This window comes from Callospermophilus lateralis, chromosome 10 (assembly GCF_048772815.1).
Source record: "Callospermophilus lateralis isolate mCalLat2 chromosome 10, mCalLat2.hap1, whole genome shotgun sequence".
Lineage (NCBI taxonomy): Eukaryota > Metazoa > Chordata > Mammalia > Rodentia > Sciuridae > Callospermophilus > Callospermophilus lateralis.
Window position 1 is genome coordinate 88,477,081 of NC_135314.1, and position 24,543 is coordinate 88,501,623.

Below are 24,543 nucleotides of genomic sequence, written 5' to 3' on the forward strand. Positions count from 1 at the left end.
GTTGAAACTGCAACCACCCTGAAGATAGTGAATACATCAGTTACCTTGTAAAGTTTCCTCCTGTACTTTTGTAGTATCACTCTCCTATCCCCAGGCAACATTGATAATGTTTTTGCCATGGAGGTTAATTTATATTACATAAATGGAATCATTGTACATACTTTTTTTGGTCTGGCTTTCACTCTGTGTAATTATTTTGAATTCTTCTATGTTGTAACAAATGTCAAATGTTATATTCCTATTTATTGCCACTAATATTCTTTTATGTGGCTGTACTACAGTTTGTTTAAACAGCCATTGAAGTAAATTTGTGTTTCCAGTTTGAGGCTATTAGAGACAAAAATATTATACACATCCATGTACAGTATTTACATAGGCATGTATTTTTATTTCTTCTATGTGAATAACCAGAAGTAGAATGGTAGTTTCTTATCAAGTTAAACACTCATCCACTAAATGATATAGCCAAACTGTTTTAGGAAATGGTTTACATTCTCACCCTTTCATGTGCTTTTCAGCACGTGGTATATAGTTATTTTTTAAAATGTAGCCACTCAAATAGTTGTGTAGTGATATCTCACTGGTTTTAATATGTACTTTCTCATGATTAGTGACACTAAACTTCCTTTCATGTGCTTTTTTATCCTGTCTATATCTTCTTAGTGAAGCATCTGTTCAAGGCTTTTTATTTATTTAATTGGGTTATTTTTCTATTAGTGTTTGAGTTGTTCATATTTCTTGGTTACAATTCCTTTATCAAGTTTATACTTTGCATATTTTCTACTAGTCTTTGGCTTATCTTTGCATTCTTTTTGTTTTAATCTTTGCATTCTTTTATCAGTGTTCATCAAAAACAGTAGTCTTAATTTTTTTTTAAGTTATAGGTGGACACAATATCTTTATTTTATTTTTATGCGGTGCCAAGGATTGAACCTGGTCCCACATGCATGTTGCTAGGTGAGCAGTCTACCTCTGAGCCACAACCCCAGCCCCTAGTTTTAGTTTTGATGAATTCCATTTATTTATTTCTTCTTTTATGTATCATGTTCTCAGTGTCAGACTAATCTCATTTTTCTTAAAGTGGAAGTTGAGTTCATTGAATTTTTTTGTTTTTGGAGGGGGGTGAGGCGGTGGGTTCAGGGATTGAACTTTGGGGCAACTCAACCACTGAGCCATACCCTTAGCCCTGTTTTGTATTTTATTTAGAGACAGGGTCTCACTGAGTTGCTTAGTGCCTCTATATTGAGAGTTCATTGATTTTTGAGACCTTCTTTTGTAATAGAGGTATTTAATGCTTTAAATTTACCTTTAATTACTATTTAATGTCCTCCCAATATTTGCCACTCTGAATTTATTATATATAGCTTGTGTTTTTATTCAGTTCAGAATACTTTCTGCCTTAATTTTTATTTCTTCATTAACCCCATGGGTTATTTAGAATTGCATTACTTGGCTTCTGAGTATTTGGGTATTTTCCACAGATCTCTTTAATATTGATTTTGAATTTAATTCCATTGTGCTTTATAAATGTCATTTCGATCAATTTGTTTGATTAAGTTGAGTTGATCCTTTATTATCAAGTTAATAACCTTTCACCAGTTAATATTCTGTGCTTTGAAATCTAATTCTGTGTTAATAAAGCCTTTCTGACTTTCTTTTAATTGGAGTTGGCATGATATATATTTTTCTCTATTTTGCTTTCAATCTGTTGATCTTTATAGGTGTGTCTGACATAGATAGCATAGTTGTGTCCTGCTTATTCATTCAGTCTCACATTCTCTGCCTTTTCATTATAATATTTAGACTGTTTACATTTAATGTGATTTGCGATATGGCTACATTTAAAGTCACTGTTACCTTTTCTGTTCTTTTTATTTCATTTCTGCATCCATCTGTATTAATCGAATATTTTTATGATCCCATTTTTTCCTTCCATCTATTAAGTGTAATTCTTTGTTTTATTTTAGTGGTTGCATTAGGAGTTACAGTACATACCTTTTATTTATTACTGGTTGTCTTGAAGTGATATTTAAAATGGGATACATATTGAAGTAATTGATTTATAGCTACCATTTCCTACATACTTCATTCCTTTGCATAGGTAAATATCTCCATCTGGTATCATTTTTTTCTGCCTTAAATAACATTTCTTACAGTGCAGGTGTGCCAATTATGAATTCTTTACCTTTTAACAATCTGAAAAAGTCTTCATTTCTTTTTCTTTTTTCTTTTTTTAATTTGTTTTAATTAGTTATACATGACAGTACAATGATCTTGACATATCATAATTTCTCATTTTTCTGAGTATACAGGTTGAAGAATTATATTGGTCATGTAGTCACGTATATACCCACAGCAATAATAATGCCTATTTTATTCTGCTGTCCTTCCATTCCTCCCTTCCCCTCCCTTCCCCTCCCATCACTTCTCTCTACCCAAACTAATGTGACCCACTTCTTTTTTTTCCCCCCTCACATCTTCATACCTGAATTCTGTATAACAAAGGGGCTCTCCTTCCCTCTTCCATGCAATTCCCCTTCTCCCTCCCTTTCCCTCCCACCGCTCTTTTCTATCTAGAGGTAATTTCTTCTCATGCTCTTCCTCCCTACCTCATTTTGAGTCACCTGCCTTATATCAGAGAAGACATTCGGTATTTGTTTTTTTGGGATTGACTAACTTTTTTTTTTTTAGATGTCGGTAATTCAGTTTTTTTTTTTTTTAATTTTTATTGTTGGTTGTTCAAAACATTACATAGTTCTTGACATATCATATTTCACACTTTGTTTCAAGTGGGTTATGAATTCCCATTTTTACCCCGTATACAGATTGCAGAATCACATCAGTTACACATCCATTGATTTACATATTGCTATACTAGTGTCTGTTGTATTCTGCTGCCTTTTCTATCCTCTGCTATCCCCCCTCCCCTCCCCTCCCCTCCCCTCTTCTCTCTCTGTCCCATCTACTGTAATTCATTTCTCCCCCTTGTATTATTTTTCCCTTTCCCCTCACTTCCTCTTGTATGTAATTTTGTATACCCCTGAGGGTCTCCTTCCATTTCCATGCAATTTCCCTTCTGTCTCCCTTTCCCTCCCACCTCTCATCCCTGTTTAATGTTAATCTTCTTCTCATGCTCTTCCTCCCTACTCTGTTCTTAGTTACTCTCCTTATATCAGAGAAGACATTTGGCATTTGTTTTTTAGGGATCGGCTAGCTTCACTTAGCATAATCTGCTCTAATGCATCCATTTCCCTGCAAATTCCATGATTTTGTCATTTTTAAGTGCAGAGTAATACTCCATTGTGTATAAATGCCACATTTTTTTTTATCCATTCGTCTATTGAAGGGCATCTAGGTTGGTTCCACAGTCTTGCTATTGTGAATTGTGCTGCTATGAACATGGATGTAGCAGTGTCCCTGTAGTATGCTCTTTTTAGGTCTTTAGGAAATAGACCGAGTAGGGGAATAGCTGGGTCAAATGGTGGTTCCATTTCCAGCTTTCCAAGAAGTCTCCATACTGCTTTCCAAATTGGCCCCACCAATTTGCAGTCCCACCAGCAATGTACAAGTGTACCCTTTTCCCCACATCCTCGTCAGCACTTATTGTTGTTTGATTTCATAATGGCTGCCAATCTTACTGGAGTGAGATGGTATCTTAGGGTGGTTTTGATTTGCATTTCTCTGACTGCTAGAGATGGTGAGCATTTTTTCATGTACTTGTTGATTGATTGTATGTCCTCCTCTGAGAAGTGTCTGTTCAGGTCCTTGGCCCATTTGTTGATTGGGTCATTTGTTTTCTTTTTGTTGTTTAACTTATTTCTTTTTTCTCTTTTTAATGTGCTCTATTTTCTCTTTGTTGCTAATTTGTCTTTTTTCCTCTGGCTGGTCTTAATATTTTTCCTTTTCACTGATTTTGAACAATTTGAATATGTTGTTTCTTGGTATTGTTTTCCTTATGTTTCTTATCATTGAAGGTCATTAAGCTTCTTGGATCTTTTGGTTCATAGTTTTCTTCAAATTAGAAAAAATTTTGGCAATTATTTTTTCAAATTTTTTCTTTCCTTTCCCCAACTCCTACATTTTTGGGGGGAGGGTGGGGTGAGATTCTTATATATTAGTCTGTTTCAAGTTGTCCCACAATGTACTGATGCTGTATTCTTTTTTCTTCTTTTTTTCCCCTTCTTCTTCCCTTCCTTCTTCCTTTCTTCCAGTGTTTTCTGTTTCTCACTTTGGATAGTTTTCTGTTTTTTATTTTGGATACTTTCTATACTGCCTTTGGGTTCACACATCTTTTTAGCTTCTAGAATACATTTTATCCCATCCACTACACTGTTCATTTTACTTGTAGTTTTCATCTAAGTTTGATTTAACATATTATATTTCTTTACTTTTAAAACATGTATATATCCCAGTGTTTTCTTTCTCAGGAAGCCATTATAGATGTATGCTGCCAAGATGAAAAAGGCCTGGAATTTAGAAACTATAAGATCAACTGTAGAAGAGAGGTAAAGGGAATTCCTGCGCTGATGCTAGAAGCAAATTTCAGGATGAGAGTTGGGCAGCAGGATTGCTTACAATCAGCCTTGAGAGGGGTAGGATGACAGATGGTTCCATGAGAAAACCAAATGAGTAGTCCACCTGATGTGTCTGAACCAGACAAGAGCAGATCTACTGCTCTGGCAAAGAGGTGAAGGTTAAAACAATTCATAGTTATATAGAACACTAAACAAGCAAAAATTTGAATACTATTCCTGGAAAAACAAAAAGTGTGTAAGAAAAAAATAACATTGTAGTTACCATGTTACTTAGTTATAAAAAATAGCAATATCAATAGTGGAAGGGCTAGGAGAGTGCTTGCCTAGCAAGCGCAAGGCCTTGGCTTTTATCCCCAGCACCTCAAAAAAGAAAGACACACACACACGCGCGTGCGCTCACACACACACACACACACGATTTATATTAACTTAATAAAAATGATAATTTACTACATTAGGAGAATGGGGTAGGGAATAAATACTTGATTGAACATAAGACAATTGCAAGACTGCTGAATCATATCTTCTATAGTAAAAACTCAAAAGATATGTACAATAAGAAAGAACAGTGCATGCATGTAATTTAGAAATATCCTGGATACTACCAGAAAGAAATTTCCTCTGATAAGAAGGAAGCGGAATTAGGAATGAGGTAGTTAAGGAAGGTAACCATTTACTGTTTCTTATATAACACTATATTTTTCATTAATTATTAATTTGTATTCATAAAAAATTACATTTTCTGAAATCCCTGGCACATAATAAATGCTCAAAAAATAAAATAAAAAATAAAACATTTATATAGTTGCAACTGCTTTTAATTTAAGTTTGATTTTTCAAGAAATCCAACTGAGCCAAATGTTTGAATAAAGTGATATATTAAGGAAACTTTTTTTGAGGAGGGGCACTAGGGATTGAACTTCTGGATGCTTAGCCACTGAGCCACATCTTCATCCCTATTTTGTATTTTATTTAGAGACTGGGTCTCACTGAGTTGCTTTTAGCACCTTGCTTTTGCGGAGGCTGGCTTGTAAACTTACAGTCCTCCTGCCTTAGCCTCCCAAGCTATTGGGATTATAGGTGTGCACCACTGAACTCCGCTGTTTAAGGAAACTTTTTAAAGAGAAGCAGTGAGGTAATAGAGAGTAGATTGGAAAAGAAGGGGGGACAACCAAGTAAGGATGAGTTTCTTGGGTAAAGAAGGCCCAATCTTGTTCAGATTCCCAGGTATTAGGAATATTTAGTAACTTCAGAGTAATTCCAGTCTTGAACCAAGGGTGCTAGTTTTTTTTTTTTTTTTATTCTAATTTGTTGTACATGACAGTAGAGTGCATTTCAATTCATAGTACACATATAGAGCACAGTTTTTCATGTCTCTGGTGTACACAAAGTAGAGTCACACCCATTCGTGTCTTCACACATGTACTTAGGGTAATGATGTCCATCTAATTCCACTGTCTTTCTTACACCCATGCCTTCTCCCTTCCCCTCCTTCCCCTTTGTCCTATCTAAAGTTCCTCCCTTCCTCTAATGCTCCTCCCCCCAGCTCCCAGCCCCATTTTGGACCAGCATTCTCATATCAGAGAAAACTTTAGGCATTTGTTTTTTGGGGATTGGCTTATTTCACTTAGTATTATATACTCCAGCTCCATCCATTTACCTGCAAATGCCATGATTTTATTCTCTTTTACTGCTGAGTAGTATTCCACTGTATATATGTACCACATTTTCTTTATCCATTTGTCTACTAAAGGGCATCTAGGTTGGTTCCATAGTTTAGCTATTATGAATTGTGCTGCTATAAAATTGATGTGGCTGTGTCCCTTTAGTATGCTGTTTTTAAGTCTTTTGGGTATAGACTGAGGAGTGGGATAGCTGGGTCAAATGGTGGTTCCATTCCCAGTTTCCCAAGGAATCTCCATACTGCTCTCCAGATTGGCTGCACCAATGTGCAATCCTACCAGCAGTGTATGAGTGTGCTTTTTTTTTCTCCACATCTTCACCAACGTTTATTGTTATTTGTATTCATAATAGCTGCCATTCTGACTGGAGTGAGATGAAATCTTAGAGTAGTTTTGATTTGCATTTGTCTAATTGCTAGCAATGATGAACATTTTTTAAAATACATTTGTTGATTGGTTGTATATCTTCTGAGAAGTGTCTGTTCAGCTCCTTGGCCCATTTACTGATTGGGTAATTTTGGGGGGTTTTTGGTGTTAATATTTTTGAGTTCTTTATATACCCTAGAGATTAATGCTCTATCTGATGTGCGTTTGGTAAAAATTTGCTCCCATTCTGTAGACTCTATGTACTTCACTGATTGTTTCTTTAACTAAGAAGAAGGTTTTTAGTTAGAATCATTATTGATTCTTAAGGAAGTCAGGGCCTAATCCAACATGATGAAGATTTGGGCCTACTTTTTTCTTCTTTTAGGCGCAGTGTCTCTGGGTTAATTCCTAGTTCCTTGATCCACTTTGAGTTGAGTTTTGTGCATGGTGAGCAATAGGAGCTTAATTTTATTTCGCTGCATGTAGATTTCTAGTTTTCCCAGCACCATTTGTTGAAGAGGTTATCTTTTCTCAAATATATGGTTTTAGTGCCTTTGTCTAATATGAGATCATTGTAGTTTTGTGGGCTAGTCCCTATTCTGTATCATTGGTCAATACCATGCTGTTTTTGTTACTATTGCTCTATAGTATAGTTGAAGGTCTGGTATAGTGATGCTACCTGCTTCACTCTTCTTGCTAAGAATTGCTTTAGCTATTCTGGGTCTCTTATTTTTCCAGAGAAAAGTTCATGACTGCTTTTTCTATTTCTATTTCTATGAGCAACGGCATTAGGATTTTGATTGGAATCCCATTAAATCTGTATAGTGCTTTTGGTAGTATGTGCATAATGACAATATAAATTTTGCCTATCCAAGAACAAGGTAAATCTTTTCATCTTCTAATGTCTTCTGTAATTTCTTTTTTTAGCATTCTGTAGTTTTCATTGTGTAGGCCTTTCACCTCCTTTTTTAGGTTAATTCCCAGATATTTTATTTTTCTCAAGGCTTTTATAAATGGGACAGTTTTCCTAGTTTTTCTTTCAGAGGATCTGTCACTGATGTACAGAAATGCCTTTGATTTATGGGTGTTGATTTTATGTCCTTCTGCTTTGCCGAATTCATTTATTAGTTCCAGAAGTTTTCTTGTGGAATTTTTTGGATCTTCTAGTTATAGAATCATATTTTCAGCAAATAGTAATAGTATGAGTTCTGATCTTCCTATTCATATCCCTTTAATTTCTTTCATCTGTTTAATAGCTCTGGCTAGAGTTTTAATAACTATGTTAAATAGAAGTGGTGAAAGAGGGCATCCCTGTCTTGTTCTAGTTTTTAGGGGGAGTGCTTTAAATTTTTATCCCTTTAGAATGATGTTGCCCTGGGGCTTAGCATAGATAGCTTTTACAATGTTGAGATATGTTCCTGTTATCCCTAGTTTTTGTAGTGTTTTGAACATGAAAAGGTGTTGTATTTTTTTGAATGCTTTTTCTTCATCTATTGAGATGATCATATTGTTTTTATCTTTAGTCTACTGATGTGATTAATTACATTTATTGATTTCCGTATGTTGACCAACGTTGCATCCCTGGGATGAACCCCACTCAATTGTGGTGCACTATCTTTTTGATGTTTTTGTATTTGCCAAAATTTTATTTATTTTTTTTAAACTTTATTTTAATTTTTTTTAGTTGTATTTGGACACAAAATCTTTATTTTATTTATTTATTTATTTTAATGTGGTGCTGAGGATCAAACCCTGTGCCTTGCACAAGCTTGGTAAGCGTTCTGCTGCTGAGCCATTACCCCAGACTCCCCTCCACACACACACACACACACACACACACACACACACACACACTTTCCAGAATTTTATTGAGAATTTTGCATCTATGTTCATTAGAGTTACTGGTCTAAAGTTTTCTTTCTTTGATGTATCTTTGTCTGGTTTTGGAATCCGGGTAATATTGACCTCATAGAATGAGTTTGGAAGTGTTCCCTTTCTATTTCATGAAATAATTTGAGGAGTATTGGTATTAGTTCTTCCTTTAAGGTCTTGTAGAACTCAGCTGTGTATCCATCTAGTCCTGGGCTTTTCTTAGTTGGTAGGCTCTTAATGGCATCTTCTATTTCATTGCTTGAAACTAATCTGTTTAATTTGTGTGTATCATCCTGATTCAGTTAGGCAAATCATGTGACTCTAGAAATTTGTTGATGCCTCTGATATTTTCTATTTTATTGGAGTACAAATTTTCAAAGTAATTTCTAATTATCGTTTGTATTTCTGTAGTGTCTGTCATGATATTTCCTTTTTCAACAGGGATGTTAGTTGAGTTTTATCTCTTGTGTTCATTAGCATGGCTAAAGGTTTATCAATTTCATTTATTGTTTCATAGAACCAGCTTTTTGTTTTGTCAGTGAAATCAATTTCATTGATTTCAGCTCTTATTTTAATTATTTTCTGTCTCCGCTGCTTTTGGTGTTGATTTGTTCTTTTTATAGGGCTTTGTGATGTAATGGTAGGTCATTTATTTGTTGACTTTTTCTTTTTTTAAGGAATGAACTCCATGCAATGAACATTCCTCTTAGTACTGCCTTCATAGTGTCCCGGAGATTTCAATGTGTTGTGTCAGTGTTTTCATTTACTCCTAAGGACTTTTTAATCTCCTCTTTGATGTTTTTTTGCAACCCATTGTTCATTCAATAGCATTGTCATTTAGTCTCTAGGTGCTGGAGTAGCTTCTATTTTTTTTTTAACTTTATCATTGATTTTTAATTTTATTCCATTGTGATCTGATATAAGGCAGGGTAGTATCTCTAATTTTTTGTATTTGCTGAAATGCTTCTTGCCATAGTATTTGGTCTTATTTTAGAGAAGGGTTCATGTGCTACTGAGAAGAAAGTGTATTCACTTGTTGATCGATGAAATAGTCAATATATGTGTTAAAGTCACCAGAATTCTTGTGTTATGTCCATTTGACTCTTGAACTTGAGAAGAGTTTGTTGGATGAAGGTAGATGCTCCATTGTTTGGGGCATATATATTTATAATTGTTATATGTCTTATTGATGAATGGTTCTCTTAAGCAGTATAAAATATTCTTCCTTGTCCCTTTTGATTAACTTTGGCTTGAAATCTACTTTATTTAAGATGAAGATGGAAACCCCTGCTTGTTTTTGCAGTCCATGTGGTGGTATGTTTTTTTCCCAGTCTTTCACCTTCAGTCTGGATGTCTTTTCCTATGACCTGAGTCTCTTGAAGGCAGCATATTGTTGTTTCATTTTTTAAATCCAATCTGCCAGTTTATGTCTTTTGACAGGTGAATTTAGGCAATTAACATTCAGGGTTATTATTGAGACATGATTTGTATTCCCGGTGTTTTTTGTTTATTTTTGGTATTAACTTGATTTGGTTTCTCCTTTGATTGGTTTTTCCTTTAGTGTAATACCTCCCTTTGCTGATTTCCATTATTGTTTTTTGTTTCTTCCTTAAGGAATATTTTACCGAGGATGTTCTGTATTGCAGGTTCTAGTTTGTAGTTCTATTTGTATAAGATTCTTGCTTGGCATCCATTTTCTTTCAGAGCTTGGTATATGTTGTCTAGGATCTTCTAGCTTTCAGGGTCTGGGTTGAAAAATCTTCAGATATCCTAATTGTTTTCCCCCATATATATAATATATATATAATCTGATTTCTTTCACTTGTGGCTTTTAAAATTCTCTCCATCTTTTGTGTGCCAGGCATTTCCATTGTAATGTACCTTGGTGAGAATCTGTTGTGATTTTGTAAATTTGGTGTCCTGTAAGCCTCTTGTATTTGATTTTCCAGTTCCTTCTTCGTGTTTGGAAAATTTTCTGATATTATTTCATTGAATAGATTGTTCCTTCCTTTGGTTTGGAACTCTGTGCCTTCCTCTATCCCAATAATTCTTAAATTTTGTCTTTTTATGTTATCTGATGCTTCTGAATGTTCTGCTCATGGTTCTTACTGTCTTTACTGTGTGGTCAACATTCTTTTCAAGATTATATATTTGTCTTCATTGTCTGAGGTCCTGTCTTCGTGATCTAATCTGTTCCTGGTGCTTTCTCTAGTGTTTTTTTAATTTGGTTTATTGTTTCTTTCATTTTAAGGATTTCTGTTTGTTTGGTTTTGTATTTTGTTTTTCAGAACCTCTATCTTTTGCTTCCTGATTTGCTTATTTAACTCTTTATCAAAATGATCTTTTGCTTCCTTTATTTGCTCTCTTATATCCCCCTTTAATTCACAGAACAGTTTAATCATGTACATCCTGAACTCCTCCTCTGTCACTGCTTTCTTTTGTGCTTGTCATAGATTCTAATAATGTAGTATCTTGGTTTGTTTGAGGCACTTTCTCCCTTGTTTTTTTCAAGTTGTTTGTGTGTCTTCCCTTCTAGCATTTTGGATATGAAGCATTATAGTTTTTACCCTATAGGTTTATTGTGTCCCTGCAGGATTCCAATACCTCTCTCCTTTAAGGGGGAGAACAATATTAACAGATCTCAAAATATAAAACCTAAAGCTAAATAGCTGCTATTAAGACGTTTACGTTTTGGTCACAATATACAGAAATTGTAAGTTCGGTCATTATCTACAATATAAAAAGTAGGTTTGCAAAAACGGTCTACAGTTTCTGATGGTGGACAGAGATCCATGGGTGAGGTGTAGGATGAGATGCTGAGGGGGTAGGAGGTAATGGTATAGAGTTATTAGATCTTAGAAAGCGTGAAAGGAGAATCTGAAGAAGTTGATTTAGTAGTAGGAGGAGAGAGAGAGTGATTTTGGGGATACAAATAAGTGGGAAGACAATAGAGTACAAAAAACAGAAATATTAAGAAAAATAAGAAACATAAAAATAGGAGATAAAAGAATATGCAACACAAATGGTACTGTACCATTCAGACAATCTGATTCTCAGTAGCTTAATTCATGAAAAGTACTTGGTTTCACAAATGTTGGGGATGTGAGGGCAAAAAGAGAGTGGGGGGGAATCTTGAAGGAAGATATAGGGATTGTTTTTGTTGGAGATCAGTATCATTCCTGCTTCCCTTCTCATCCAATGGGTGGGTTTTTCAATTGTTTGCTGGTGTATCCACCCTCAGGATGGTAAAAGTTATTAGGGTGGGACGGTTGGTCTTCTGGGCAGAGCTGGTGGAGATGGGATATAGCACTTGCCGGTCCTGATGGGGGAGACTGCACCTTAAGGATCTCCTTTGGGGCCTGCTTGTGCGATGTGGGTGCCTGGTCTTATCTCCTTATATTTCATGTAAACCTCACAATTCCTGGTCTCTAATTAACTATACCTTACCCCTTCCTTTCTACTTTCAATCGGGAACCTTTCTCTCTGGAGGTCTTGTGGTCTTTGCTTTTGGGGCTGCACACTCTTTGCAGAGAACTGTTTTGTATTGGGCAGTTTGGGGCCACGTTTTGTGAGCTATGGATGGACTGCATAGCCACAGGCACTGTGCCAGGTTAGCAGGTGCCAGGGATTTGGGGGAGTTGGGGACTAAAGAAAGGTACTATGATATTGCTTCTAAGCCCTAGCCAGGGTTCCAAGCTGGCGGTTGCCTCAACTAAAGATGGTGATGAAGATGTCTCAAGATAGAGGTGGCTGCTTTCAGCAATGGGGTGTCAGGTTGGTGGGGCCAGGTGGTGGCGAGATGTAGCTCCATGGCATGTGTGTTGTGGCTGGCAGCTATCTCCAGATCCTGTGCAGTATCCCCAGGTGCAGGCTACTGGGCATAGTGGACTGTGAAAGTGGCTATAGTGTACCAAAATGGAGGCAACTGGGGAAAGCCCCACGTTGGTAGATGGGGGTCCACATGGGAGCAGCACCCAGGATTCCTGCACAGTTGGGCAGCCAGAAGTCCTATGTGGTGCTGATGTAGGTAGTCCTGGTCTGGCACCCAGAGGTCCTGCATGGGCAAGTGGCCTGGAGTTTTGCACTGATGCTTAGGCCTGAAGACCTAAGCCGGCACAGCGGCTGTGATTTCTGTGCAGGAGCAGTTGTGGGGATCATCTAATCACTTGCAGAGAAACATTATTCCCACTACGTGAATCCCAGGTCATGGAGTGACACAGAATGCAGCCTCCCTCTAGCCTACCATTTTGGATCAATGCTAGGTTTTTAACCCTCTTTCCTCCCCAAACCATATGCCACCAGTCATTAGGGATTAGCCATCATGAGGTACATAGGCAACAGCAGAGTAGGACAGTTCTGTGCCGACGTTTGCCACTGGAAGTCCTTAGCAAGCACTCTGAAGTTAGCTGTGACACAGCACAGGTTAAATGAGAAGAAGGCCACATACCAGCTAGAGCAATGCTACCTTATGACAATAAGGAATATAGTCAACAGCTTACTCAGTGTCTTGCCATAAAATGATGCAATTCTCAAGTGTTTTTTAAATTGGTATAAAGTCTCTTAATTTGAAAGTTTGTACTAAAGGCGAATTTATGTATGTCACTGTAGTTTTCTTAAGGTTGCTTTTGGGAAGGGTTAAATATGACATGGAGAGGGAATTGGTGAATTTCATATACGTTCTGTGGCAAGTTCCCTTTAAATATTCCTTTCCCATCTAGTATTACTTTTGTTTATAAACTGACTCAACCAGAAAGTATTCTGATTCCTGGTTTTTCATTATAGAGATATATCCCAAACTAGGTGATATCTAATCATATCATTACCATAAGCTTCCTTGAGCTATGCATTAGATCTTAGTGTTTACCCAATTGTCCTGAGCCAGGTAATGAATTCAGTCTCATTCTTGTCTCTTGTCCGTTATCTTTTTTAAAATGTTACATCATAATTCTGAAAATTGTCATTAATTTTCCCTCTATAAATGCTTCAAGTCTTCTTTTTTTTATGTCTAATTATTTATTGTAATACTGGTATTGAACCTTGGACCTGGTGCATTCTAGGCAAGTATTCTGCACAGAGTTACACCCCCAGCCCTTTTTATTTTAAGACAAGTTCTGAGTTATTTGGGCTGTTCTCACACTTAGGATTCTCCTGCCTGAGCCTTGTGAACAATTCGGATTATGGGCCTATACCCCCACATCTGGCTCTTCCTATCTTTTTTTGTACTTCTGACTGTTCATTTTTACTTTGTTGCAAGTTCTCATACATGATACATTCCTTTACTTGTTTAGTATGACAGGGATCAAAACATCTGTTTATAATATGTTTAGTTTAAGCATAGCCAGTCACTACTGTTCTTAGATACAGTAAAGGAATGGTTTTATTTTCTGTTCTCCTTTATTAAATGCTTTGTGTCTTATTATAATAACGAGTACTATGTGTACAACTTAACTTTAGTCTTCCCATGTTAGAGAGTTTTTCTTCTAAATTCTATTGACATACTTTCTGTAAAAGGCCAGAAAGGAGCTATTTTGGGGCTTTGTTTGCTAGAGGGTCTTCAGTGGAACTAGTCAGCTCTGCCCTTAACAGTGCAGAAGCAGACATAGAAATATGTAACCTAATGAGCTTGACTGGGTTTCAGTAAAAATTTTTTTATAGACACAAAAATTTAAATTTCATGTAATTTTTACATTCAAGTATCTTCTTTTAGCCACCTACTTCTACCCCAAATGACTGTGGCTTCTGTGCCACAGTATGCTTGAAATCCGGTGGGTTTTTTTGGCTCATATTAACCCAATTACTTGCTATCATTACCTTAATTGTTGTTGCTAATTACAGAGAGCCTTGTACCATGCAATAGGGGAAAAATGAAAGAATGTTTTAATCATATCAGAACTAAAATCGAACTAAGTGTTAAATGCCAGCCAGCTTTTTAGGTTTTAAGTTCAATTATTTTAAGAGGTATTTGATTTTTTTTAAGGGGAATTTGACTAGATATTGCTTAGAAAAAATATTCACTAATGATGTTTCATTGTTCCATTATCAGGGGGTTAATGGCAGTAATACTTACTTGAATAACTTTTGTCTAACTCTTGTAATTTTGCAAAGTTCTTGCATAATCTTCATAATATCCTGTATACTAAGGTTATAGGTAGAATATTATCATTCTTAAATAAGGAATCACTGTGAGAAGTTTAGTGACTTGCTTGTGTCTGAAATCAAGTTCCTATGCTAGTAATTTTTGCAACAGATTACTAGGCCAGTATATTTTCTGTTAGGCTTTGTCTCACATAGAAATAACTAAACCAAAATTTATTAATGGTTATTATATTTATTTAGCTTGTTAAATTTTTTCTTAGTTTCTTAAAAAGTATAAGATGAAATACTTAAGTGTTATTTAGCATACTTGTTATTCAGTACATGTGGAATAAAAGCAGACCTAATAACTTTTATTCCTTTCCAGCACCGGCATTGGATGTTGACTGGCAAAGCAACAATACCTTTGCTTCTTGTAGTACAGATATGTGCATTCATGTCTGCAAATTAGGACAAGACAGACCTATTAAAACATTCCAGGGACATACGGTAAGAAATCTTTTTCCCCCTTTAAAATGACAGTGATGAAAAAATAATGTTCCAGAATGTTTTGAAGTATGTATGCTTAATGTCCAAGTATCACTGTAGTTTGTAAACCAAAAATGTGAAAATTTACTGTTATTTTTAGAATGAAGTAAATGCTATCAAATGGGACCCAACTGGCAATCTCCTGGCCTCCTGTTCTGATGACATGACTTTGAAGGTAATTCATTTAGTGGGAAGAGATGGGTTAGGGGTACACATAGTATGGCTACTCTGGCCGTTTTAAGACTGTTTAGAATATCCCTGATACATTTAAGCCTAGCTGAGTACTTGCTGACTCTTGAATGATTAATCCCCCTCCCACATATTTTGTATTTTCTTAAATATGTAAAAATTCTTGAATAGAATAAGTGAATTTTATTAAAAGAAAGGCTGTATCATGTAAATTATGATAACATATTAATCAGTATTCTCCATAGAAATAGAACCAATAGGAAGTGAGAAGGGGAGAGGGTTGATCTGTAAGAGATTATGAGGAATTTGGTACACATGACTATGGAGGATGGGAAGTCCCCCTCTCTGCTGTGTGCAGTCTGGAGACCCTGGAATGCTGGTGCTGTCTGAGTCACAAGGCCTGGGAACCAGGAGTACCAGTGATGTAAGTCTCAATTCAAGAGCTGAAGACCCATGTTCCATCTCAGCAGTCAGGCCAGGGAAGAGAATTCTTTCTTCCTCTGCTTTTTTTATTTTATTTCATCTGTCACTAGATCTGCATAATGTCTACCTACATTAGGAAAGGAAATCTGCTTCACTTGTTTCTCATTCAGAAACACCCAGAGGTAGAGTTTAACCAAATATTTGAGTACCCCATCCTCATCCTTTCTTGGTTTCTTCCCTTTTTTCCATCCTGCTTCCTCTATTACCTTACTTGTTTCTCCTCAAAGTTTCCTTAATATATCACTTTACTCAAACAGTTGGCTCAGTGTATGATTTCTAGAAAATCGAACCTAAATCAGCAAGTAAATGTGGATCAACTTCTCTCAGCACTGTGTATGTACTTTGCTGCTCTGGGTGTATCTCAGCTTCTAGCAGCAGTGTGGATGGCTGTCCTACTCTTGTTAGTCTGCTCTCAGATTCATTCCTGACCATACTGTGCCCTGTGCCCTGGGTTCTGTAACCCAGGGGGCTCACTTTGCAAATCACACTTCCCAGGTTCCTGTGCCTGTTTTTCCAGATGGGTTCATACAATGAAAGACAGGCTGGGTCTCTGGGAAGGGTCTTGCTCTTGCCAGTCAGGTTCTTCTCTGTATCTCTTAGTTCCCACTGGACAAACATCTCCTGCTTTCTCTGCAGTCTTAGTCTTCTTGCAGTTGTTCACCTCTGAAGGACCTCACATTCCTCTGTTTTTCACTCTTCCCAATATTTCTAAAATTATTTCCTTGTATTAAACTCCTTTTCTTGGATTACCTAATTTAGATTTCTGTGACTCAATAAAGTTGTCACAGAAAATTAACCATCAGATAATAATAAGTGTGATAAGTTATCTTCACTATTAGGAAGTTATTTGTTGGTGCAGTTAAAGTTTAATTGTACCTGTAAATATTTGACCACTAAATACTTGAGATCTTGGTAGCATTTGTGCATTTTACTAAAATTCTATGAATTGTATTAACTTGATTTTACTGTGGTATGATTGTATAATACCCTTACTGGGAAATTTCATACATAGCAGAGAACCTTGTAGTAAGTGAGGGAGCCTAATGAACATGCCACATACACATTTCAATGTGGATTTTTTTCCCCCTTCTTTGTTGTGTGAGTGGAAAAACAAACAAACAAACAAACAAAAAGAGGTCTTTCACCTAAGAATATGGCATACCTCAGTTAGGGAAAAAGAATTTTGAGGTAAAGAACAACCTAACACAAATCTCAAATGAATGAAACCTGGACTCCTCTTCTGCATTAACTAACTCTGCTGAATACAGTTTTATTCTTGACTTTGCAGTACCAATGGCTGCAGACTAATGCCCCTTGCAGATACGACAGTTGTGAAAACTGTTTTCCTTCTGCAATAAAAAGACTAAATTTATCCTGGAAACCTTATGGACCCCTCCATCCATCCCTATAAGTACTTGCTGTGTTTTCAGACAGACAATTCTTGAGTCTGGCCCCATCTTGCAAGGTTTGCTAGTAAAAATTATTTTGGGACAGTGTATGGCACATATGAGGAAATGAAAGAAGGCTAGTGTCATGGATTGAGTTGCAAGCTGGAGGAATAGGTTGGACCTAGAAATTTTCAGCCTTTCTTCATCTTGGATTTTAAAGAAGTGACAGGGAATAATCTTAAGAAACTCTTTAAGAATTACCAACTCAAGAAGGATGTTTCCAAAGGGAAACTGAGAAGTAATGACAAAAGTGGAAAGAGAAGCAAGTATGTAGAGAAGAGTTTTTCAAGAGATGGTGGTGGCCAATAGTATTACTTGCTATTGACCGGTCTAATAAAATAAGTTTTGGAAACGTGTTTTAGATTTATTTATTTCGGGTTATAAATACTTAACCATAAAAAAAATATCACTATGATAACGCTTCATTGCCTTCCATTAGTTACATTACCGAAATGTGAATTTCAGCTAATTTTTATTTCTCTTTCAGTTGAGGTTACTATTTGTGTTTGGCAAGATATTGCAAAACCTCCATCCCCTGCCCCCGCCAATGTTTGTATTGAATACAAGAAATACTTCTGTTACAGACTTCTGTTAATTTTTGTTCAAAAATAATAAGCATTTAAAAATCTGTATATATATATATATATAAATAATAATATAAACTATAGGCCCATTTTGGTCTTAGGAAAAGTTATTCTCCACGTGGTCATTTCAACTTTAATTATTGTATCTGTTAGTTTATTCTCTATGAGTTATCATTATATTAGTTGTAGGTTGCTTTTTTTTCACTTCTATATTTTAAGAGCGATTTATAATTTTGGGGGGAACAGCATAAAAACTAGGCATTCAACAATTTAGGATCATTGAACTTACACCATCTAAAAATTGAACTTGCATCATCTAAAGGTATCCAAAGTAATCTTAGAACAACTACAGTTAATTCAGCCTTCAAGTTCTCAGAATAGTGAATATTTATAGAGGGCTTAAAAGCTAATTTATCATTTTTATATAGAGAGAAATGTTAAATATATTCCATTGCATACAAATCTCTATAAATATTCTCTTGATTCCTATAATTGTTCTGATTTTCTGGCAAAATAGCATTTTAAATGTTTCCATTTTATAGAAAAAAATTATATTTATTTTTCCTTTTTATTTAGATATGGAGTATGAAACAAGACAATTGTGTCCATGATTTGCAAGCACATAATAAAGAAATTTATACTATTAAATGGAGTCCAACAGGACCAGGGACAAATAATCCAAATGCCAACCTTATGTTAGCAAGGTGATATTTCCGTTTTATTCTTCCTTTTATGATTCTTCTATAAATAATAACTTCTACTAACTATGACAGAAAATTAGGGAAGTTTCCATGAAATAGGAGTCTATTTTACAAGAATACATTTTATGGAAAGCTTTAAACATGGGGTTTTCTTAGTAGTATTTCTGGGAAATAATCAAATATCAACTGGTGATATCTAATGTTGATTAAAACGCAAGTAATTGAGGCATAGTATGATAAAATTTCATCAGCATTTTTAAAAAAAGATAAAATATAAAATATGGGCAATTTTGTGTGGATCAGTAAAAATAGATTATTTAAAGAGAAGAATGCAGTAAATTAGCCCATTTATGTTTTCCAATTCAGGAATTTGGAGATGGTTTAAAGCTGCCTTTCTCTTTGGTTAGCTTTTACTTTCTAAAATACTTTCATCTTAACAGTCTAGTCTGCTTCTCATAAAGGATTTGTAGCAAGCCATTTAGGAATAGCAGACTATGGGAGGTTGGGAGCAAGTCTGAGAAAGCATTCTATAACTTATAATAAAAAATTTTTTACCTCCCTTTTCAGTGCATCCTTCGATTCTACTGTTAGGTTATGGGATGTAGACCGAGGAATTTGCATCCATACTTTGACAAAACACCAAGAGCCTGTGTACAGTGTAGCTTTCAGTCCTGATGGCAGGTATCTGGCAAGTGGTTCTTTTGACAAATGTGTGCACATCTGGAACACACAGGTATGTCTAAGTTATTTAAATGATAAAACACTCAAGGATTTAATGGGAAACATTTGCTTTTGCTTACCCAACCGCCACCCCTTTGGTTATTCCTCATGCAATATTACTTCATTTCTTCTAAAAATACAATACATTTTGGGGGAATTTCCAGTTAAATAAAGATGAAAACAAATATTTTCATATTTATACCATAATTTAGAAATAGATTTAGATTTCTTATTTTTATTTATTATTATATTTGGTTTTTTAAGTAGCGTAGTAAACATAGAGTGTGAAAACTTAAGACACATTTATTTAAGTAAATGACACTTTCTAAAAGAATTCTTTGAAGGAGCTCTATATGAGTAATCAAAAATATATTAAGAAGCCAGACATAATGGTGCACGCCTGTAATCCCAGCAGCACAGGAGGGTGAGACAGGAGGATTGTGAGTTCAAAGTCAGTTTTAGCAACGTCAAAATACTAAGAAATTTAGTAAGACCCTCTCTCCAAATAAAATACAAAATAGGATTGGGGATGTGGCTCAGTGGCCAATTGCCCCCAAGTTTAATCTCTGGTTCTCCCCTGCCCTTCAAAAAAATGTATTACGAGATAAGATTTTATGGCTGAACACAGTGAATTATTAGGGAAAAAAAAACTTGTAATCCATATGATGTTTTCAGAGACTGTGCTGTGTACAGGTCCTTTCCTAAAAGTAGCACCGCCTATCGCTTTCTTTTTCTTAAAAAAATTTTTCTGGGGCTGGGGTTATAGCTCAGTGGTAGAGCTCTTGCCTCGCATGTGTGAGGCACTGAGTTCGATCCTCAGCACCACATAAAAATAAAGAAATTTTTTAAAAAGTTAAAAAAATTTTGTGTCCCGTGTTTTAGTTTTTGTGTTCCATGTACCACATTTCTTTTATAGTATAGGCTCTGCAGTCACCTGTCTGTTCATTCATCTTTGCAGTTGTAGGACACATGTTGCTTGAGTTATTGATCTTTTTGATTTCTATTTACTTCTTATATACTAGAAAAATGAGGCCCTTGACATGTGAATATTTAATGTTGATATTTCACTGTTACTTTCTTGTCTCTGCTCTTCCTTTTTCTCTCTTTATGAATATTTGCCTGTGCTGGATATATTCTGTAACTAAATGTACATGCTTTAGAAATTTGTTTCCAAATTTTAACTGTGTCTGAGAGGACACTAATTGTGTACCTAACTCAACCTTTTAAAACTTTTCAGTAGAATATTTGTAAAAGTGAATCAAAATATAAATAACAGTAATATAAATCTTCACACATTTAAATTAGTCTTGTTTTTCATTTTCACTTTTAATTATATTTCAAACAAAATATTATTATGAACATCCATATGCCTACCAACCAGATTTAATTGATAGGAACCTCTTGCCACACTTGTTTTAGATCCTTTTCTTTCTGCATTTACATGACAAAAGTAGATAGAGCTAAAGTGTTTACCTCCTTTCTTTTTTCTCTTCCTTCCTAGAGGCTCTAAGCAAACCTGTACAGCGTATTTGTTATTCCCATGATGTATTAACTGACATGTATTAACTGTTTTGTGTTGTCAAATTGTACATAAATAGTATGAAATTGTATATATCATTTAAAGCTTGTATTTTTTACCATTTTATGTTTTAATTATAATCACATGAATACATGTAGGTCAAGAATGATGATTACTCTAGAACATTGAATGTAGCTGTTTATTCATTTTCTTATTGGTTGGCTTATAAACATTTGCTGTGAACATTCTTGCATGTGTTTTCTTTTGCAAATGAATGAAGATTTTTCTAATACTTTTACCACACATACATAATGTGCGTGCACATACATACTTGTCTGTGAATGTGTATGGAGATTATGGGCCTACAAAACTGCTTTCAGACTCCTTATACCAAATTTTTACTTCTAGTAGCAATATTTTGGATTTCCTATTTTTCTCTGTCTTGAGATCCTCAAACTGCTAAATATTTGTCCAATTTGGTGGATAATACTTTGTTTTAATTTGTTCTTCCTTGATTGTTGGTGAGTTTAATTTCTTTTTAAATTCTTATTTTCCATTTGAATATTCTTTTTTTGGAGTAGATACACTCAGTGCACACATCTCACCTTATATTTCTATAGTGTATTCATCCCCCCACCCCTATTGAATAGTTGGTGTTCTGTTCATTTTGAATACAAATTCACTTTGGTCATATGGATTGCAATGATCTTGCAGTTCCCGTCTTTTCATTTTTTTTTACTATGGTGTTTATCATGGAGAAGTTTTTAATTTTAGTTTTCAGATTTATTTTTTTTTTATTGCTTCCTTTCATAAAGTACTTTAAGCATTTTGTATGTGTTTTTAACTCCTTTGGTATTGATTTTTATATATGGTGCAAAATAAAGTTACTTTACTGTTCTTCGCCTTTGGTCTTTAATATTTCCAGCAAAGAGCATATACATTTCTGGAATTTGCTTATGACTGCTTTGAATTTATAGGTGAAATTGGAGGAAATCATTGTCATTGAATTTTATCACCCATAAATATATTTCCATTATTTGTCTTTTATTCATAAATTCATTAAAATGTTATAATTTTCTACCAAGATCATCTTTTCTTTTTCTTAATTTATTCTGAGGTACCTTTATGTTACTATGTTACTATGCAAAATACATTCCTTAAAATATATTCGTTAATTTACTCTTTGCTTATATTTGATCCATTTTTAAGTTCTCATTTAGTTCATTGTGACAAAGTCAATTTTAATGAAATTTGGGTAATGAAGTAGGGAGTAGTACAGCACATTGCTGTGCTTATAAGGGCATTTGATCAGCTAACTATATTTTATTGTGTCACTTTGTTTATGAGATACCTCATTTTAATTTAAGTTTAAAAGTAATAAAATGGTACCTAGTGGATTTTCATTGCAGGAGAAAGTGATGATTGTTTTGTCATATCTACATACATTTGTTTCCTGTTATTACTTGGGTAATGCCTTATTTAAGTGTTTGACAGGTAAATGATTGAGGCTTTTCCCAATATCTGGCCCATTTGCCCTTTAGTGTCGTAACCCTGACTTGTTGACCATACCATTTTGGTTAATTGTGGTCCAGTTAAAACTTAAAGTATTTTGAAAAGTATGTTTTTAACTCCAAAGACATCTGTAGATTATACATATTTTATTTTCTATACCTCAGCTGAGTTTAGATTTAGTTGATGACATTCTTTTCTAATTAACTATACTCTAGGCTTACTGTATACTCAGTTTTCATTAATCCCATAAATTATCAGAAATTTTAGGTAGAAAGCAAAAGAAACAGCTGGGCCTTCACATTCTTAAATCAGCCATAGCAAGCATCTGTGGTTTGTGCCACTATCATCAGACTGAATTTGAAGAGGAAAGAAAGGAAAATAATATTCCACGCCAGTAGTTAACATGTATAGACTATATTAGGAAGTATTTGTAAGGTATGTGGTTTGCTATCATGTTGTTTTTAATTAGAGCTGCTCTTTTGCTTGACTTTTTAGGGTAACATAAAACTGCAAGGGTCACTTCTGTGATTTGTCCTAGCAGAGTACCAGAAGCACATTTTTCATGTTTTCCAGTTCTCGAAACAGGGCTTCTGCCCTCTGCCCTCTGCCCTATTAATGACTGACTTCATAGGAATATACATTTTTGGACTGAATTGTAATTATTTAGAGCAGTGTAATGATTTTTGTTTTCATTACTGAAGGAATTAAATAATTTAGTTCCAAATTTGGCTAAATTATCAATGAAATTATTAGTGTTCCTGCTCATTTCTTTTTAACTTATAACATCTTTCAAGAATAATGTATAGGGCTGGGGATATAGCTCTATTGGTAAAGTGCATGCCTTGCATGCGTAAGGCCCTGGGTTCAATCCCCAGCACTACTACTACTACTACTACTAATAATAATAATAAAAATATTATTTTATCCTCCTTTTTGACCCATTTCCTTCTGTAGTTAAGGACTACTGAATAAATAAATATGGTATAAACAATAGATTTATATTGGGATTATCTTTATTTGTTATATTTCCTCTTTGAAATGTTTTATCAAACAGAATTAATTTTGTTTTTGAACATGATAGCAAAACTCATGCTTTTTTAAGTGATAATAACAAATATGTATTTCATGTCACATACTAAATCTTTATTTATGGCTGTTATTGTCTGTGTCAAACAAGCCAAAGATATCTTAGTCAAGTGTTGTCATTAACACTAGTAGAACTGAATATGTGTTAGAGTAATCTTTTGAGAGCAAACTGATAGATTTTCTTCATTACATTTCTAGCATTTCAGAACTTGCACTTATTTTGGACTTGAAGCTAAGTCCAGCCTCTGATTGCTAGACATAAAACCATGTAATATTTTTACCTCACTGTTGGATTTGTAATTTTAATTTTTAAGATTCTGCTTTTCATTTTTTAGACAGGTGCTCTAGTTCACAGCTATAGGGGAACAGGTGGAATTTTTGAAGTTTGCTGGAATGCAGCAGGAGACAAAGTTGGAGCCAGTGCATCAGATGGTTCAGTAAGTATAATAGTTTCTAAAGGAGTGTGAGAGAGAGTGAGTTTATGTGTGTGCGCATGCATGCACCTGTGTTTACCAATTGGAATGTGGCTTATCGAAGTAGCAACTAATTACTGAAGTTGTTTGCAAAGTAAATTTTAAGAAGTGATATTGATTTTTTTTTTCTCCCCTGAAGGCTATATACTCTTTATGTTCATTATATTCAAATAATGTAAATAAAATTTAGTTTCTCTTTTGCTGGAAGATTTTCTTCATAATCAAGGAAGGAACAGTTTTTACACAAATCTTCATTAGTGAGATTAAATATAGTGGAGTTTCACTCTGGGAGAAATTGGAATTTTTAATGCCTATTTCTACTTTCTCCTTCCTGTAGAAGAGTGTTGGTGGTTCAGGGAAGGAAGATTAGATGCTGTTGATTTCTGCAGAGTAAGGTGTGATATTGAAAGACTCTCAAGATGAGTTTGTACATTTTTTAAAAATATACCAGCTATGGCTTCTGGAGCTCTAAAAAGCAGAGGGAAGATGGAAAACCATTAGCTGTATACTGAAGCTATAGCTAAATATTATTTTGTATGTTTCCCCCCTTCTTTTTCATGAACAATGCAATCCCTAATAATTCTAGCTATGTTTCTTCCCCAATATTATTAGCTTATGGTTGTTTCCTTTGCTTAGATAATCTTTTAACTTCTCTGTTAGTAAAGTGCCCATTTTGCTGAAGGTTCATGAACTTAGAACTGAGAAACAGATTTGAAATTGTACTTCTGAAAAGTTAAACTTGAAATGTAAAA

General features: G+C 34.9%; 1 protein-coding gene across 2 annotated transcripts in view; it reads left to right on the forward strand.

The window, feature by feature from the left end:
* Tbl1xr1 (TBL1X/Y related 1) overlaps window positions 1-24,543 on the forward strand; it is a 151,234-nt gene that overhangs the window by 121,808 nt on the left and 4,883 nt on the right. For both annotated transcript variants that reach the window (XM_076867631.2, XM_076867629.2), the window contains 5 exons: window positions 14,916-15,037; window positions 15,177-15,251; window positions 18,357-18,484; window positions 19,049-19,214; window positions 23,654-23,755. In XM_076867631.2, the coding sequence (XP_076723746.1) occupies window positions 14,916-15,037; window positions 15,177-15,251; window positions 18,357-18,484; window positions 19,049-19,214; window positions 23,654-23,755 (593 nt within the window). The remainder of the gene's footprint in view (window positions 1-14,915; window positions 15,038-15,176; window positions 15,252-18,356; window positions 18,485-19,048; window positions 19,215-23,653; window positions 23,756-24,543) is intronic.